Consider the following 17,636-nt stretch of genomic DNA (forward strand, 5'->3'; position numbering starts at 1 on the left):
TTTCGAACATCTGCTGGAATGTTTCACATGAACACTGACTGTATTCAAACCCTTTTACACCTGAGTTGATGCACCTACTTCCTCTTAAGGTGTGTACCTGGAGACGTGAGTTTCACCTTTGTACTCAGACGCTGTGAGGTCAGGAGGTCCCGTCAGGATTCAAGGAGGAGACCACGTTTCCCATGATGCCTTGAGGGAGGAGCGACGAGCTGCTGCAGGAGCTCAGTGATGGAGACGCCTGAAGGAGCAAATAGATTACAGAGAGGCAGCTGAAGCTTTCCTTCAATATTAAAGCTGTATAAAGTGGAGGCAGCATCTTAAACCATCTCTCCCTTTCTATCACACCTTCATTCACCACAGTCAGATCCACACTGTGAGGCTCAACAATGTCTTTCAGTTTTTTTGCCTCCAAGTAATAAATAACAATATGTAAATGAAACTTTTGACAAGGAGAAATTACAAAAACCTTGACCCTTAAAGCAGTGGTTCTGGTTCTCCTTCATTGACCAGCAGTACAGGGAAAGGATGTGGAGAAGCTCAGATAATTAACGGAAATGGAAATGTGAATTTGGTTTAAAAAATGTGTCCAGATATTTGCGTGTTTTGTGGAAACATAAACACAAGAATGGGATTACAACTTTGGTCTGATACTGTTCCTTTGCGTACTTACTGCTACCAGAACCAGAACCAGCAGGAGGAGTTTAGTCTGCCAGCTTTAAATAATGAATTATAGAAAATAATATTCAGTGGTTTTGCTCCTTGCTTCAGTGATGGACACTTTAAACCAGATCCAACAGACCGAAAGATCTCTTTAAATGAACACGTGGGAAAAAACAAAAATCACACTTTCTGATTTAAGGCCGACATATTCTGCTTTCACCAGATGGAAAACAATCAGAGACCAGTGAAACGAACACAGTAACACACACTTTTTCTTTCTTTTTACCACCTTGACATCCCAAAAGCACCCGGATCAGGAACAATGTTGTTTCTTACTTCCAAACAAAATCCAAAAACAAGACAATTTCTTCTTTTTTTATCTCCAGTAAGTCCACAGATTGTTGCCTTTCGATTAGCAGAAGAACAAAGGAGAGGAAAACATCTTTCGTTGCCTGTTTTAATAACAGTCCCAGACCTTTCTTTTACCCCAATGAATATCTCTCATTTAGGCTGAGTGCTTATACATCTGTCCTGGTTGTGTCTTTACTCAACACGCGTCACATTTCTCAGCTCTGATGTTATTGTGATTAGTGTTTAAGTTTTTTTTGGATTCTCTGAATTAGAGAAAGGCACCAGAAACCTGTGACCTGTAAGAAATGAACATCTAGAAATAACTGTTTTCTAACAACCAGTCCAAGTTCAGATAAATACAAAACAATAATAAGGATAAACCGTGTCAAAAAATCCCAGTCAAATATATTCTCCCAGTTGTAAAGTCCATGAAAAGGCTCCGCGTTTAATCATAATAAAACAGATTCACCGTCATCCCACTTTAACTTGAGCAGATCTAAAGACTTTAATACTTAAGGAGGAAGAGTACAAAACCAAGAGGCTGCAGGAAATAAACAACTGGGTTGATTCATTTGTCTAGAATGGTTTTCAAGAGGAGATTCAGTACAGAATTTATGGGGAATGGAGAAACAAAAATATTTTTAAAAAAGGGAACATTTTACTTTTATTTTATTATAAATCAACCATTTTGCCTTTTGGTCATACAATTTGAATATTATGATATGCATTTGATTTACCTTTGTCTGAAATATCATAGCATAAATGAAATGTAAAAGAAATCTGCAAATTATATAAATAATTGCAGCAATTCTGTGTTCAAAATGATGTAGATTAAATGAATGGACAGAATTTAAATAGGGAAAAACTAATTATTAATAATTATTAACGTCATTTATGATTTCATGAAGCCACACACTTTAAGGCAGATGCCTCAAAGTTCTTCAACATCACATAAAACTGGAATTTTCAGCCTCTCTCAATTTGGTTGAGCGTTATCTCCCTCTGGTTTCTTTTAAAAAGCTGGAATTTTAAATGCAATGCTGGAATTTCCTCTCACCAGGAATGTTGGTTGACTATGTTGCCCCCAAAAAAAAAGTCTCCTCGTGAAGTTTCTTCGTACAAAATAAAAACAAAAGTCCGAACACACACTGCTTCCTTTCTGTCAGCCTATCTGTGAGGAAGTGTCGTAACATCCCGATAAAAAAACCTAAAATAAATCCAACCCCTTGTCATCAAAATAAATACCACAACACGCTCACCCTCCTATCCTGAAGAGCAGACTGTGACCTTTGTTTCCTCTCTGGGAGTGAAGCCCTTCAACCCCGTGAGGGGGGGAAACTTCACCTCCATCACGAAAGAAAGTTTTTGAAGTCCTGTCGCGGCACATTTATGGTCGGTACTGTCTGTACTGCGACTGAGGAGCCAGAGGGTTGTGGCTCCCAAAGCGGAGCGGCGCCGGGGCCCCTCCGAAGGCAGTCCTGTAGCTCTGAGAGGGAGGCACGCCCACGCCCAGTCCTAACCCCGCCCCGAGACCCAGCCCCACGCCAGGCCTCGCCAGCCCCTGACTCAGCATCCCCGCGTAGGACGACGCTCCGTAGGGGAGCCCCAGGCCTCCGTAGGGCCCTAGGTGTCCCGGGGCCGGGAGCAGCACCTGCTGAGCGTTTCTCCCCGGGGTTTCGAAGGCGAACTCTGGAGGAGGGCTGGTGGGTTTGGAGGGAGTGGAGGTCAGAGGGTCCATCCCGTGGAGAAGAGGAGGCAGTGAGGAGGAGGAGGTGTAGCCTTCAGGACCCAGAGGAGGAGCAGAAGAGGAAGAGGAGGTGAGGGCCGACGAGAGGAGGGGGCGGCTCCAGTCATCTTTGAAGATCTGGACGCTCAGCGTGGAGACGAGCGGCAGGAGGCGGTTGGTGACGTGAGCGAGGACCAGCTGCTCGTTGGCATCGCGGCGGATACGGACGTGGGCGGAGCCGGCCTGAAACAGAGCGGGGGGAGAGTGAGCACTGGACAAAAGACTAAAAACTGATTCAATCATTTATTTTATCAATCTATTATTGAGTGGTTAAGTGGTTACAGGACACATTAAACAAGTCATTTGCACACAGAGAAAATCTACTGGTGTATTCAATGTGTGTGAAAGGAAAACTAACAATGTGCAGACCTGATTCTGCGATATTGTCCGTGGTTAATGTGAGATAACGGCTAAAGAGAAAGTGGAATGAGTTCATGTAGCTTGCCAAAAAAAAAGCAGTTGACAATTCATGAAGCTCTCTTGAGGCTTTTTTGTACCTCCTAAAAGAGTCGTGCAGGAATAAGTGCTAAATCCAAGTTAGTGAGGTAGTGTTAAAGCACTTTTTGTTCCCTTGTGTCAAAGACAGGTGAGTTTTGTTTAAACAAAGCCTGTAAGTTTCATTAGTGTTTACCATCAAGATTATTTCCTGAAATAATGTAAAAGCCAATGGAAAAATATCATTGCTTTTTATGGAGGGAATCACGGAGATGCTGCCTTCAGGGTCACCTACGGAAACACGTCATCCATGCAAGACTGCTGCATATTAAATAGAAGGCTTCATCTCGATCAGACCCAAAAACTCTGCCCAGATCATCCTTTTGTTCAGTGATGCTCGCCGTGATGCTCCCCCTTTAAACACTTTGTTAAACAGTTATCAAAATGACCTCAACACTTTGCCCCTAACTTCTAAATCTGACCTTAAAACACCAAACTGAAGCCCTCATTTTGTCCTCGTTTGCCAAATTTACCGTTCTTTTGGGAATGTGCCGACTTCCAAAGGACAGAACACAGACACACACAACCTCTCACACACACTCACACTCACACACACACACACACACACACACACACACACACACACAAACACACACAGAGTCCCCCGTGGGGCAGAAGTGCAGTCACAGGGTCAAATGAGTTTGGACAGCTGCTCTGTTAGCAGTGGGCCAACAACCAACAGTTGTGTAACTGCAGCAGCATCCGTCACATCAACACGAGCTGCAGGAGCGGCGGCATCGATAACATGAATACAAACAACGATCAGAGCGGCGTAAACACGGGGCGCTGCTCCACCTGCAGGCAGCGGGAGGAACAACTGATACATGGACGATCAATCAGGCGCTGTATGGTTTTTGGAAGTTTGTTTTGACGAGACACTCATGAAAACGATAACATAGTAGTAATAGATAACATGGAAAATGCAGTGTTTTGCCAAAAATGCTGTTTCCATAAAAAGTGAACCTCTATTTGTGCAAAAGCTTGATTTATTTATCTAAAGTTATCTAATCATTTGTATCAAACATTGAGTGCGTTTCTGCGAAAAAAAGTGTGTATTTGTGTGTATGCGTTTTAATGCCAGCTGGGCTTTTTAGCAGTCGCTACAACAATGTGCAACACAGACGACGACTGGACACAAAAAACAGCAACAACACGGTGTTCCTCCGGAAAAAAAAGGAGGAGAAATGGAGAGCGAGAATATCTCCGCATGAATGACTTGTTCCTTCTTTTCGTCTGAGTGAACAAATCCTTGCAGATCGTCACCACACAGACAAATAAAAGAGAGGGATGAGAGGGGAGAAGGGAGAAACCCAGACACAAATAAGAGAGACGACGAAAACTAAAAAACTAAGAGGAGGAAGTAGGGAGATGCAGGAAGAGATGGAGGGAGATTTACGTTGATTTAGAATAGATCATAGTTAATTTGTTGCCCTAAAGCAAGAAGAATCACTTGTATTTCTTGCTCACAGGATGCATCTCTTGAATATTTAGATACACACACACAAACTCATTGACACATAACACCACTTTGTTTACTGTATGTTGGATCATTATAAGGAGGTCTGGTTTCTGGGTCTCTTGAGGAAAATGAAAAGCTTCTGTATTCATGAGTCTCCGTCACTGGCAGCTAAATAAAATCCTGTTTTCTATCATTTCTGTCATTAAGCTAATTAAGAAGAGCTATGCTGTTGGATTCTATCACAATTGACTGTCCTTAAATGAACTTGCATGTTAAATTCAGATACTTCCTTTCATTTTATTTTCTAATAGCTCTAATGGTTTTTCTATATTAGCTCTTTTTATTTTACATCTACACAAAACTGAATTTGCTACTGAACTGATTCTGATGGTAAATTAACAGCAACAAATAAATGACTTCTTCTCAAAGTGTAGTTCTGAGAACGTACCAGAGATCCGAAGCCGACGGTCCAGAAGTGCTCGTTACGAACCTCCAGCACTCCCTCCAGAGTCGACACCTGATTGGACAAGAAGAAAGGAGGATGTTGGGAATTGTGTTTTAAATCTGGTGAAAAATATCTATTTCTTCACATCGCATCCATGAGCTTCATGATGTGAGACGATAAGCGAAACAAAAGTACATTTCACGAGAATGAATACATTTATGGGAAACTAAAAGAATTGTATGACAGGAAGCCAAGGCTTTAGAGGAAATAGAACTGTTTTTTCAGTCATTATTTCACGTTTGGAACTAATTGAACTATTTGGGAGTAAAACGCATAAGGTTTAGTATGACATGGACCCTGACATCATATTTGTATCACACAGTACAGTATGTCCAAACTCACCTCTCGGAGCAGTTTGTCCAGCTGGCCGATGACGTGTGCCGGCGTCGTCTGTTCATGAGAAAGGAAAATATGAATATCCACGCTTCCTAACCTGTACTTATACTGTGATGTGATCAGTAAGTCACGTTTTCCCACCTGCAGCAGCACTTTCCCACTGTAGACACTCATGGGATACATGGTGCCAAACGTCATGAGAGCGATGGCCACCGCCGATGCCGTGTCCACTGCGTTATAGTTACTGAAAGCACACCACACACACACACACACACACACACGACATTTTCTAATAATCCTTTTTTAAAGACTACAATCTATAAACTTTGCCTTTATTTTCTAATTTATTGTGACGTCTGTGCACGTCTTTCTCACACTGGAATTTTCTTTTACATCATGAGACATTTTAAGTGAAGTGCAGATAAGTGGAGGTAAATTGTGGAATACAAACAGCCACAAAGAGATGATTTCCTACTTGATTTCTATGAGCATGTAGGTGATGCAGAGGGAGAAAGCTCCGGCCATGTTGATCAGGACGAACGGATTCATGCGAGGAAGCAGAACGCTGCTCAGTCCTGGAATAATGCCGCACAAACTGAAAACAAACAAACAGAAACAGGATTGTCATGCGCTTTGATTTGAACACCAAATTAACTCCAAATTCTCTCCAGCTTCAAAACAATCAGAGAAATATGATTCAAACTGAATAAAATCTCATTAAAAACACAAAGTGCTAAAGGAAACTCTGAGCTAAGGAGAAAAAAGTAACCCTGATGATTTTTTAAAGTCTTAAACTTCAGCACAAATTGATCATAAACCAAATATATGAAATATCACACTCCATCAGAAATAGAACCTGCTCTTGCTCTCAATAATTATCAGGATTGTCACAAAGAAATACAGCTATATAATGATACTCTTTGCAAAATGTCCACCACCGTGTCTGCTTTACTACCTTAAGCAGAAACACAGAGGGAAGTAGATGGACATTAAACTAAACATGGTTCTCCGCCGGCTCCCTGCGGCCTGCAGAGCACTGAGGCCGTCCCCTCTCCTCTCTGAGCCCGGCTCCCCTGTGTTTATGTTGTTTTTGGGATTAGGCCTCTAACCCGATCACACTGTCATAATGGACTTTGGTGCACTTGAGCTGGAGTTGATGGGATCACTCTTGTTTTGTTTCGTGTTCTGTCGGTTTAAGACTGCGGGCTAAGCTCCGACAAACCTCCACAAACAGAGGAATCACTCCTGAATCACTTCATCCATCCAACAAGTCTTTGTAAAATCGCTCTAGAGCTGGGAAATAGAAAATTGGACGGAAATGAGACCTGCACAATGACATTTTGTGGAAATGACTTGATGTTGTGCTTCATAACATGGTGGGAGGTTCCTGCTCTATTCTGAAAACTAAAGACTGCAGATCAAAAGTAAGATAATGATTATCAGCCATTTGAACGGTATTTTATCAGCGTTTTTAAAAGAAAGATGAGGAAAACTCATGTGTTTTTTTTCTGTTAGTATGCTAAATGGTTTGAATTTGTGTTGGTTATACTGCTTTATATTTAGCTAAATGAAGTCAGGATGATATTTATTTGTTTAAAGCTTTTATTTTGATTGTTTTGAGTATTTAAACTGAAGGTTTCCAAAAAAGATTTTACTGAAATGTGATGAAATATGGTAGGTTTTATTAATTACGTTTACAGAACTATTCCTAGCTCCTGATATGTACCATCACAGGTTCACCGTGAATTAAAATGACATTATGTATTTAGGATATGAGTTTGAGTATTACAAAATGTTTTAACTTTGAGAGGAATAAAACAAGTGTTTCTACTTTCTTGAAAACCATTTCTAAATAACAAAAGCTGACTTTTTGTCTGAAACATTCAGCGGATTCCCCAAACCCCTGAACGCTCTCTGGGTAACACGCAGCACGACCCATTTACGGGTCAGTGAGCGCCGATCGGCCCGATGCTCCGTGTCAGATTGAATATCCAATATGTCAAATGGCAGAGCTCCAAACACTGTGCCCTCAAGGTGTGTTGTGCTATAATGCTTGGGAAAATAAATAAAAACACTGACAGGGATGTCAACACGTTATTAATGTCATACATGTCAGTCACATGTTCGCCACGGGCTGAAGTTTAAGCAAGACTGAGGAAAAGGGGAAAGATTTTAACTATGTTTAATTTGTCGAGCCGCAGCAACAAACATTCAGACAGTTTGAATGAGTGAATCAGGTTGTGATTCACAGAGTCAGTCAGAGGCTCTGACTCCTAAAAACTGAGCAATGAATCCCAGCGTGGGAGCCGCTGGGTTTCCCTCCGGAGTTAAGATCCTTTCCTTCCCTGCAGGAGAGTCTGGTTATAGCAGAACGTAGGGTTTCCTTCTGCAGCCGAACATTTGTGAGTATTTATGGCATTCGAAGGTTGGACTGTAGCATAGTCGTGGAACACAGAGAGAGACGGACTGATAGACAAAGGGAAACAACAGAAATACTGAGGTATTTAGGCATGGCACTAAAATCACCATCAAGCTTTTAATATAAATTAGAAACGGATGGATTTCTCTTCCTTTTCTGCCACGAGCGGTATCTTAAAATATCTGTCTCAATCTGCCCACTGGCAACACACACACACACACACATGCACACACATGCACACACATGCACACACACACACACACACACACTGGTGAGGTCGACAGAGCAGCAGGCTTTATATAACCCAGTTGGCCCCCAAACCATGCAGAGGTTAAGTAGGGACGGGCTGTTACAACAGAGAGGGTAACACACACGCATACAAACAAACAGACACACAGACAGACACACACACACACACAGACACAGACACACGCGCATACAAACAAACAGACACACAGACACACACGCTTGTATGAAGGCACACAGAGCCATCTCTCTCTTTCTCTCTCTCTCACACACACACACACACACACACTCAAAGACTGAAACTAGGCTGGGACGTCCTGTTCACTTCTGCCCTCTCAGCCAATCACAGCTCAGCACAACTCTCCAGGCTGTCGCCCCGAGTAACCTCCACCAACTGAGCTCTGTGTGTGTGCGTGCATGCGTATGTGCACGGTGTGTGTGCGATGTGGGAATACACAGAGGGATGTAATATTCATCTACAGTGTGCTTCAGAGTCAGAGAGCAGCCATGAGAAATATGTAAAGGACTCCGGATATATCTTATTAAACAGAACTGTACGTAGAGTGACGTGCATGTGATATATAGGAGCACAATTGATACTTTAATGTATATCTCATTATTTCTAATCTATGTGTATAGTTATTTGGTCTTTTATTGCACAACTTTACTTCCGGCATTTTTTATGAATAGTTTCATTCTTTTTTTTATATTTAGCTTTTGTTTTATGTCATTATAAAACAGAGCAACTGCTCGAAACTCAATTTCACCTCTAGATACATAAAGCTGAACTATTTGCATCACCAACATATAACTAGTTCATCATTTTCATTTTGGTTTCAAGAGTTTTTAGACCTTATTGGAGGAAGTAAAGTGTGCAAATATTGCATGTGTTGTTCAGTTGATGATGTAATTAGCAGTATATATTAGCTATGATTATTATTAGTATCTTTAGCCATTTAAAACGGACTTTTACAACCAACTGACAATTTTTAAAGGTGCCATAGAAAGCATCTATCTGGTCTTTTAAATTGTGCTCTGATGTCTGCAAAGAAGGTACAGTGGGGCAAAAAAGTATTTAGTCAGCCACCAATTGTGCAAGTTCTCCCATTTAAAAAGATGAGAGAGGCCTGTAATTTTTATCATAGGTATGAGAGACAGAATGAGAAAAAAAAAATCCAGGAAATCACATTGTAGGATTTTTAATGAATTAATTGGGGAATTCCTCGGTAAAATAAGTATTTGGTCACCTACAAACAAGCAAGATTTCTGGCTCTCACAGACCTGTAACTTCTTCTTTAAGAGGCTCCTCTGTCCTCCACTCGTTACCTGTATTAATGGCACCTTTTTGAACTCGTTATCAGTATAAAAGACACCTGTCCACAACTTCAAACAGTCATACTCCAAACTCCACTATGGCCAAGACCAAAGAGCTGTCAAAGGAGACCAGAGACAAAATTGTAGACCTGCACCAGGCTGGGAAAACTGAATCTGCAATAGGTAAGCAGCTTGGTGTGAAGAAATCAACTGTGGGAGCAATTATTAGAAAATGGAAGACATACAAGACCACTGCTAATCTCCCTCGATCTGGGGCTCCACGCAAGATCTCACCCCGTGGGGTCAAAATGATCACAAGAACGGTGAGCAAAAATCCCAGAACCACACGGGGGGACCTAGTGAATGACCTGCAGAGAGCTGGGACCAAAGTAACAGAGGCTACCATCAGTAACACACTACGCCGCCAGGGACTTAAATCCTGCAGTTCCAGACGTGTCCCCCTGCTTAAGCCAGTACATGTCCAGGCCCGTCTGAAGTTTGCTAGAGGGCATTTGGATGATCCAGAAGAGGATTGGGAGAATGTCATATGGTCAGATGAAACCAAAATAGAACTTTTGGGTAAAAACTCAACTCGTCGTGTTTGGAGGAGAAAGAATGCAGAGTTGCATCCAAAGAACACCATACCTACTGTGAAGCATGGGGGTGGAAACATCATGCTTTGGGGCTGTTTTTCTGCAAAGGGACCAGGACGACTGATCCGTGTAAAGGAAAGAATGAATGGGGCCATGTATCGTGAGATTTTGAGTGAAAACCTCCTTCCATCAGCAAGGGCACTGAAGATGAAGCGTGGCTGGGTCTTTCAGCATGACAATGATCCCAAACACACCGCCAGGGCAACGAAGGAGTGGCTTCGTAAGAAGCATTTCAAGGTCCTGGAGTGGCCTAGCCAGTCTCCAGATCTCAACCCCATAGAAAATCTTTGGAGGGAGTTGAAAGTCTGTGTTGCCCAGCGACAGCCCCAAAACATCAGTGCTTTAGAGGAGATCTGCATGGAGGAATGGGCCAAAATACCAGCAACAGTGTGAAAACCTTGTGAAGACTTACAGAAAACGTTTGACCTCTGTCATTGCCAACAAAGGGTATATAACAAAGTATTGAGATGAACTTTTGTTATTGACCAAATACTTATTTTCCACAATCATTTGAAAATAAATTCTTTAAAAATCAGACAATGTGATTTCCTGGATTTTCTTTTCTCATTCTGTCTCTCATAGTTGAGGTATACCTATGATACAAATTACAGGCCTCTCTCATCTTTTTAAATGGGAGAACTTGCACAATTGGTGGCTGACTAAATACTTTTTTGCCCCACTGTATATAACGTTGGTTGATCAAAAAAATGTCCAGATGCGGTTTTACAGGCCCATTTACAACCCTATGATTTGGTCCTAGAATGAAACAAGCTGAATTGTTTTATTTGGGGCTCATTTAAATAATTATGACGAGCTCTGCTCTGATTGGCTGGTTTACAAGGCGCAACCTATGGCTGTATCAGAGCCCACAGAAGTAAGTGAATTTCGCTAAACGGTGAGAGATGAACCATGGAGGCTATTGGCATCCAACCTTACATGTTAGAGCCTTTATCGGAGGAGGAAACCGAGGAATTTGAAGAACAGCCCGTTGGTCGGAGATTTGAGAGCAACATTACGGAGTGGTGAGTGTTAGCGTTACCAGCAGCTGGTGTATGCAGATGTTGGGGCTGGACTACCGTGTGTGACGTCACACACAGGGATTGTTGTAATTTGCCCGTTTTACCGCTGTGATATGCATATTCATGATTTGCACGTGAAGGAGGAAACAATGGTGTTTGAGGTTCACGGTATGTCAGTTCAATGTACCGACCTCTCCATATTCAACTATGCCAAGGTAAAGACAGTTTTCCATTCTATGGCACCTTTAAAGCACTGGCATGATTATTTGAGGAGAAACACAGGTTTGGAGATCTGCTGATTAGATCAAATAAAGACCAAATAAGCATTTCTCTCATTAAGGACAGCACCAACAAATGTCTTGTTTAATATTTAATTTTCCTGTACTGCAGTTGCTTTTAACATGTCTTTGCAGATATCATTATTGCACCAGAAAGTTCTACAATCAGTATCAGACGCTTTCTCTCTGACACAAAATCCTGCATGAACCAAAGACCGACTGCGGTTCTTTTGGGAGACATTTTGCATCAACAGCATTTAAGAGATATTGAACTCTGGTGCAAAGTATCAGCTTCTAAACACAAATATCAGGTGTCCTGAGACTCAGTGGTCAGAGTTTGAGCTCCCTATCGACACTCTTTACAGTCTCACATCAGCTAGGACGAATTCTTTCAAAAAAACCACTAAAAAGCTGGTAACATTTACAACACACACCTTGAGAAATGTCAAAGAGGTTAAGTACTGTACTTTATTAAACCGTTAAGATGAACAACTCCATCTCAGTTTACACATAAATATAATAATATCTGTTTTCTTGGCTAAAATCAAATGATAAAGGAAGAAAACACCAATTATTATGTCATAATTATCTATCTGCTGGTATTCATGGATAAATAATCCTGTCCAGAGCCAAAGGTCCTTGTACCAGTCAGCTATGGATAAAGTGTAGTTTTACCAAAAGGTCATCGGTAACAGGGCTGCAGTAAGTGTAACCTTTAGCCCCTGACCTCAGGTGAAGAGGGGAACTGGGCAGTGTGTGTGTTCTCATGTCCCCGTACAATAACACTGATTTTAAAGCCGCTTCTGAGAAACTCAATCAATGAGGCAACGTTTGCTGACACTGACCTGTGACCTCAGAGGCAGTATTAAGTACTGTTCATGGTCATGCACTTTAATTTAATGAAAAATGTAAAATACTTTGACACCAGTGTGTACGGTCGGAAAGGGCAAAAATACATATACGTCACACAGAGAGACAGAATCAGGTAAAAAAAAGACGTGCGCCTATTTTGCAGCGACATGCTACCGTTAGCTTGTTAGAGGCAAAGCAAAAGCATGCATGAATTAATAAAAGGCTGCAGGACACTTTGGTTTTCATTCCTGCAATTACTCAATGTTTAAACCAGCCTGTATGGGTAAAACCTGAGAAACACACACCACAACATGTTGTAGAAACAATGAAGACGCTGGAATGAAATGCAAAATGTTCTGTTCAGAAATGTGTGTGTGTGTGTGTGTGTGTGTGTGTGTGTGTGTGTGTGTGTGTGTGTGTGTGTGTGTGTGTGTTGAGTCAGTGTAAGTGGATCCTTCCTGTTCCAACCCCTGACTGAAATCTGCTGATGAATGAGAGAGACAGAGGGAGGGGATGAGAGGAAGAGGTGCAGATGTCCTTACCTTCGACTCAGATCTGCCACATGTTCCTGAAGCCAACTGCTGCTGGCCGCTGCACACAGACACAGAGAGACGGACGGGATTCAATACTTCAACGATCCAGCAGCGGGGACAGGGTTATGCGTTATAAAGCCATTTCTAACGATCATGCACGTGTGGGACTGGGTGTCTTTGGGTGCATTAAATGTCTACACTCAGGGTCACATTTTGGCAAATTATTCAGGCAAACATATTTTACTCACATCACACAGGCTTTGTAAGAGCAGTCATTTTGAAGTTTGGGGTTGGTATGTTACTGGAAGCATGTTGCACAAAATGCAGCGTTTGCTCTTCTATATATATCTCAATGATTACACCAGAAAAATATAAGATTTGTGCATCAATTACTTTATTGTTTAGTTAAAGAGTCAGAGAACAGAGATTTACTGTTACTCTTGAAGTCTTCAAATACCTTATTTTCTGAGATAATCCAACACTCAAAAGATTTCAACAATAATAAAACTAAAGGGAAACACAGGGATTTTAGTCACTGCAGACCATTTACATGCACTAAAACCTGTATACCACACTACAGGAAAGGGAAACTCCTGCAAAGCTTATTGATGCTCATGCTGTTATAGTTTGATTTTGAAATGCAGGAGTTTTTACCGGTAATATTTTTAGTTTGTGGTATCAAAGCAGCGTTAGACCAGCAACTCATGGGTTCATCGAGGTTAAATTACAGGGTTTTTTTATGGAGTCTGGAGGCTTTACAGAAAGGGTTTGAAAGTCTGTCTGAAAACAACACATCAGACTTTAAGTTACTGGTAATTCTGAATAAGAGCCTTACCACTTCCTATTGGACCCAGACTGAGATTAAACAGTTGAATGATAGAGGAGCAGGGAGCAGACACCCTCTCCATCGGGGTGAGGGATAAAAATACTTTTGGGAAGGAGGGGGGGAGAGCGGATCACCCTCTCCACTTTAAAAAAAGATAAGCGCTCTCGCTCCACTGCGCATCCCACCTTTAACGTTCGAGGACATTGAGAGACCCGAAGGCTCGGCATCGGGTCAAAGGCCCTTCACATCTCCTCAACCTCAGACCTGTGTGTGTATTTGTGTGTGTGTGTTTGGGGAGGGGGGGGTTTGTTTGTTTTGCTAGGAGGATGAGTCAGTCTAAACAAACATTTTAATGGAGTGACTTATTTATGATCCGTGTGTACGAGGAGGGCGTATGATGTTCCAGTGTGTGTGTGTGTGTGTGTGTGTGTGTGTGTTGGCATGTCTCTGTGGCCGCCTGGCCCTCTGGCACACTACATTACCACTGTCTGGAACATGGTTGCGTAATGCACTTTTAGTCTCGCTCTGTCAGAGTGTGTGTGTGTGTGTGTGTGTGTGTGTGTGTGTGTGTGCAAAAGGGAGAGATATTGTGTGTTTTGGCAAAGTTAAGTGCCTGTGCGTGTTTATGTGTGTGTAGTTTCATCCCCTCCCCATCCCCAAAATGTCAGATGTTAAGTGATGTTGAGACTGCTCCCAACGCAAGAGCAGACAGCTGACACACACACACACTGACACACACACACACTGACACACACACACACACACACACACACACACACACACACACACACACACACACACACTGACCTCATTCGTCAGTAGACTGTTCATACAGACACTGAGTCAGCCTTAGAGAAGGAGGGGAAAAAAGAGGAAAAGGAAACAGGTGATAGGGAAGAAGATAGAAGGAAGGGGGGGAAAGGAGAGGAGAGGAGGAAATGAGGGGGAGAAGAAATGAGGGGGAGAAGAGAGGAGAACAAAATGAGATTAGAGATCGGTTGGAGATGAGGATGAGGGGGGAAATAAATGGAGAAGAAAGAAATAGGAGGGGAAAAGAGAGGGTGAGAAAATGGAGAAGAGGAGAAAAGGGGGGACAAATGGATAAATGTTAGAGGAAGGAAATAAAAGAGGAGGAAATAGGATGGGAAAGAGGAGTTGACAAAACTAGAAGGAAAAAAGGAAGAAGAGGGGAGGAGAAGAAAGTAGAGCAACCCAAAAAGAGAGGAGAGGATACAACAGCGAATGGGGGAAATGGAGAGGAGACAATGAAACTGGGAAGAGAAGAAGGATGAAGTAGAGGTAAGGAAGAAATAGGAAAGATGCTATGAGAAGCAATAAGGGGAAAAAGGGAGGACAAAGAAGAGAGGTAAGGGTGAGACTGCAAGAGAGGAGAACCAAAGAGTCGAGGAATATAAAGGACTAAATAAGAGGAGAAAACAGCGGCATGAAAGGAGCAATAAAAGGGGAGAGGAAAAATGGAGTCGAGAAAATAAGGGATGACAAAAAGGTAGAGCAGTAAAGATGAGACGAGTCAACAAGACAAGAGAGAGTAGAGGAAAAAAGAGAGAGGAAGGTTAAAGAGGAGGACATGGGGGAGAGAAAATGTGAGAAGGAAGGAAAAAGAGAGGAGGAGGGGGGGAGGCAGCAGATAGTAATATGATATAATGAATATAATAAGTTGTTAGTCTTCACCCTGACAAAGACATAAATATATCAGGGTTACAGTTTGGTAGACGCGCTGACATTTACCAGCTTTGTTTTGAATCTGCTTCGGATCAACTCTGCCCCTCTTCTCTCCAAAAACACCCCAAAAATAATCTTTGGAGAATTATTTGAAAAGCTCATATTGTCTTTTTTTTTTAGGAACTGTGTTTGGTTGTTCTGATTCCTGCAATTAGGAAGAGACTAACCTCTGATCCCTCTGAGGCCATTTGTGATTTATTTACCGGCAAACACAAGTGAGCCAGCATTTCATTTTACTTCAGTAATCCCCCCGAAAATAAAGGAAAAACATTTTCCCCAGTGAGGGCGAGGATTACCCAACCCAAAGCGTCCGTAGGGGAAACCCAAAAATCACAAAATCTGCGCTTAAAAAAACATGTTTAAAACACAATCAGGTGGGGATGTTTTTTTGTTTTCTGCAGAGGGATGAAGTGTGTTATCTGGGGGGAGTTTACCTTCTGAGACGTAGGTGAACGGTTTGTTCCTGACGGACAGCAGAGTCAACAGGTTGAAGAATAGAGCCACAAACGTCCCGACAAGGAGGCGGCCTCTGCAGAAACACAGAGAGGGAGGCTGTTAAAACAAAACCACGTCAACTGAGAGAGCACCAGTAAAGATAATATGTAATCAAAGTATACGGAAGAAAATGTATTTTTTTATGCATCTAAGACGCCTAAATTAGTCTTTGGATTCCATGGGGAAGATCTGCTTTTAAAAATGGGCCAATAAAGCCCCTTTACACAACAGTGGCTACATCAAAAGGAGCAGCAGGTCCTCGATCCTGAGGGCTGCAATCAAAGTAAATACAATAAAAATGTATTGATAAAATGATGTGTGCTGGGGTTGCAAGATGGCTTCATAAAGGTGACCATCCTTACAGATTAAAATATTTTATTAGAAAAAAGGGATAAACTTTATTCACAGATGGTTATTTTACACAGGAGGTACTGTATAGTGAAGGGAGGTCTGAATGTAGAGCACTGGTGCTCATAGTGGTCAGAGGCAGTACTGCAGGAGGTTCATTGAAGAATTCTTATTTGTACATGTAGTGTTTTCCACAGACATTTAAAAAACTCAGTATTTCTTTTTCTTTATTGTATTTTTTGATTAAAATACAAGAGGTTGTTTTTCTGTGTTTAACATATATATTCCTCAAATCACAGGCTGATAAAAGTCAGAAGGTCACAGGTTTGTGTATAAAGCATGTCAGGTGTAAAACTGTGCCGATTTAAAAAGAATAATCACACACACACACACACACACACACACACACACACACACACACACACACACACACACACACACACACACACACACACACACACACACCACTAATCACACGGGACAATCCATTTAAGAGCCTAAAAAATGTTCCAAACAATCAGCGGGGGGCAGAGGGCAGCCCCCCCTCCTACACACACCTCCCTTTACAGATTACAGAGAGAGAGAGAGAGAGAGAGAGAGAGAGAGAGAGAGAGAGAGAGAGAGAGAGAGAGAGAGAGAGAGAGAGAGAGAGAGAGAGAGAGGGTCCATCTCTATACCCAGCAGACACCTGTCCCTGCGGTTAGCGCCTGTCTCTCACGCCGTCCAATCACATTCACTCAGAGGAGAAGGGGAGAGGATGGGGGAGAGAAATGAGGGGGGTAATCTCGTCACAGGAGACAGGTTTAAGTCGCGCTGTGTTTTCGGTTATAAAAGCTGCCACTAATCTGTTTTATTACGGAGAGATGATGCAGAGGGAGGACAAAGCAGAATGACAATGGCAGAAAGCAAGAGAGAGAGAGGCTGATAGACAGGGTTTCTACAGATTAAGGAAAGTGAGATTTAAGATGTTTTAATGCCACTTAGGAGGAAATTCAAGACCAATTTGATTCACAGTTTTCCAGATGCTAAAATAACGTTTATTAAATCCTGATTCAAGACGTTTAATACCAGTTAAGGCCTTATTTAAGGACTTCATTTCCATGCAAGACTTCTTTTTAAGGATCTGCAGAAACCCTGGAGGAAAACTGTGTTTCTATTATCAGACCGTCTCTGGGACTTATGACCACTGGTAATAATGGTGCATAAGCTGTGAATATAACAGTTTACCTTTACCTTTATACCAGTGCCTTTATTCTAGAGGGAGTCGAAACGAATGAAGGGGATGACATGTGGCAAATGATCCTGAGTCGAATTAAGC

At 42.0% G+C, this 17,636-nt stretch overlaps 1 protein-coding gene across 1 annotated transcript in view; it reads right to left on the minus strand.

Annotated features, from left to right (window-relative positions):
* Positions 1-1,023: 1,023 nt before the first annotated feature.
* Positions 1,024-17,636, minus strand: part of slc30a6 (solute carrier family 30 member 6) — a 41,609-nt gene continuing 24,996 nt past the window's right edge. Inside the window, exons 9-15 of the mRNA XM_063875399.1 lie at positions 15,910-16,004; positions 12,916-12,964; positions 6,068-6,187; positions 5,734-5,836; positions 5,599-5,646; positions 5,200-5,268; positions 1,024-2,980 (exon numbers count right to left, since the gene is read on the minus strand). Coding sequence (XP_063731469.1) covers positions 2,399-2,980; positions 5,200-5,268; positions 5,599-5,646; positions 5,734-5,836; positions 6,068-6,187; positions 12,916-12,964; positions 15,910-16,004 — 1,066 coding nt within the window. The 3' untranslated portion in view covers positions 1,024-2,398. The remainder of the gene's footprint in view (positions 2,981-5,199; positions 5,269-5,598; positions 5,647-5,733; positions 5,837-6,067; positions 6,188-12,915; positions 12,965-15,909; positions 16,005-17,636) is intronic.

Source organism: Eleginops maclovinus, chromosome 22, assembly GCF_036324505.1.
Source record: "Eleginops maclovinus isolate JMC-PN-2008 ecotype Puerto Natales chromosome 22, JC_Emac_rtc_rv5, whole genome shotgun sequence".
In the NCBI taxonomy this organism is placed as follows: domain Eukaryota; kingdom Metazoa; phylum Chordata; class Actinopteri; order Perciformes; family Eleginopidae; genus Eleginops; species Eleginops maclovinus.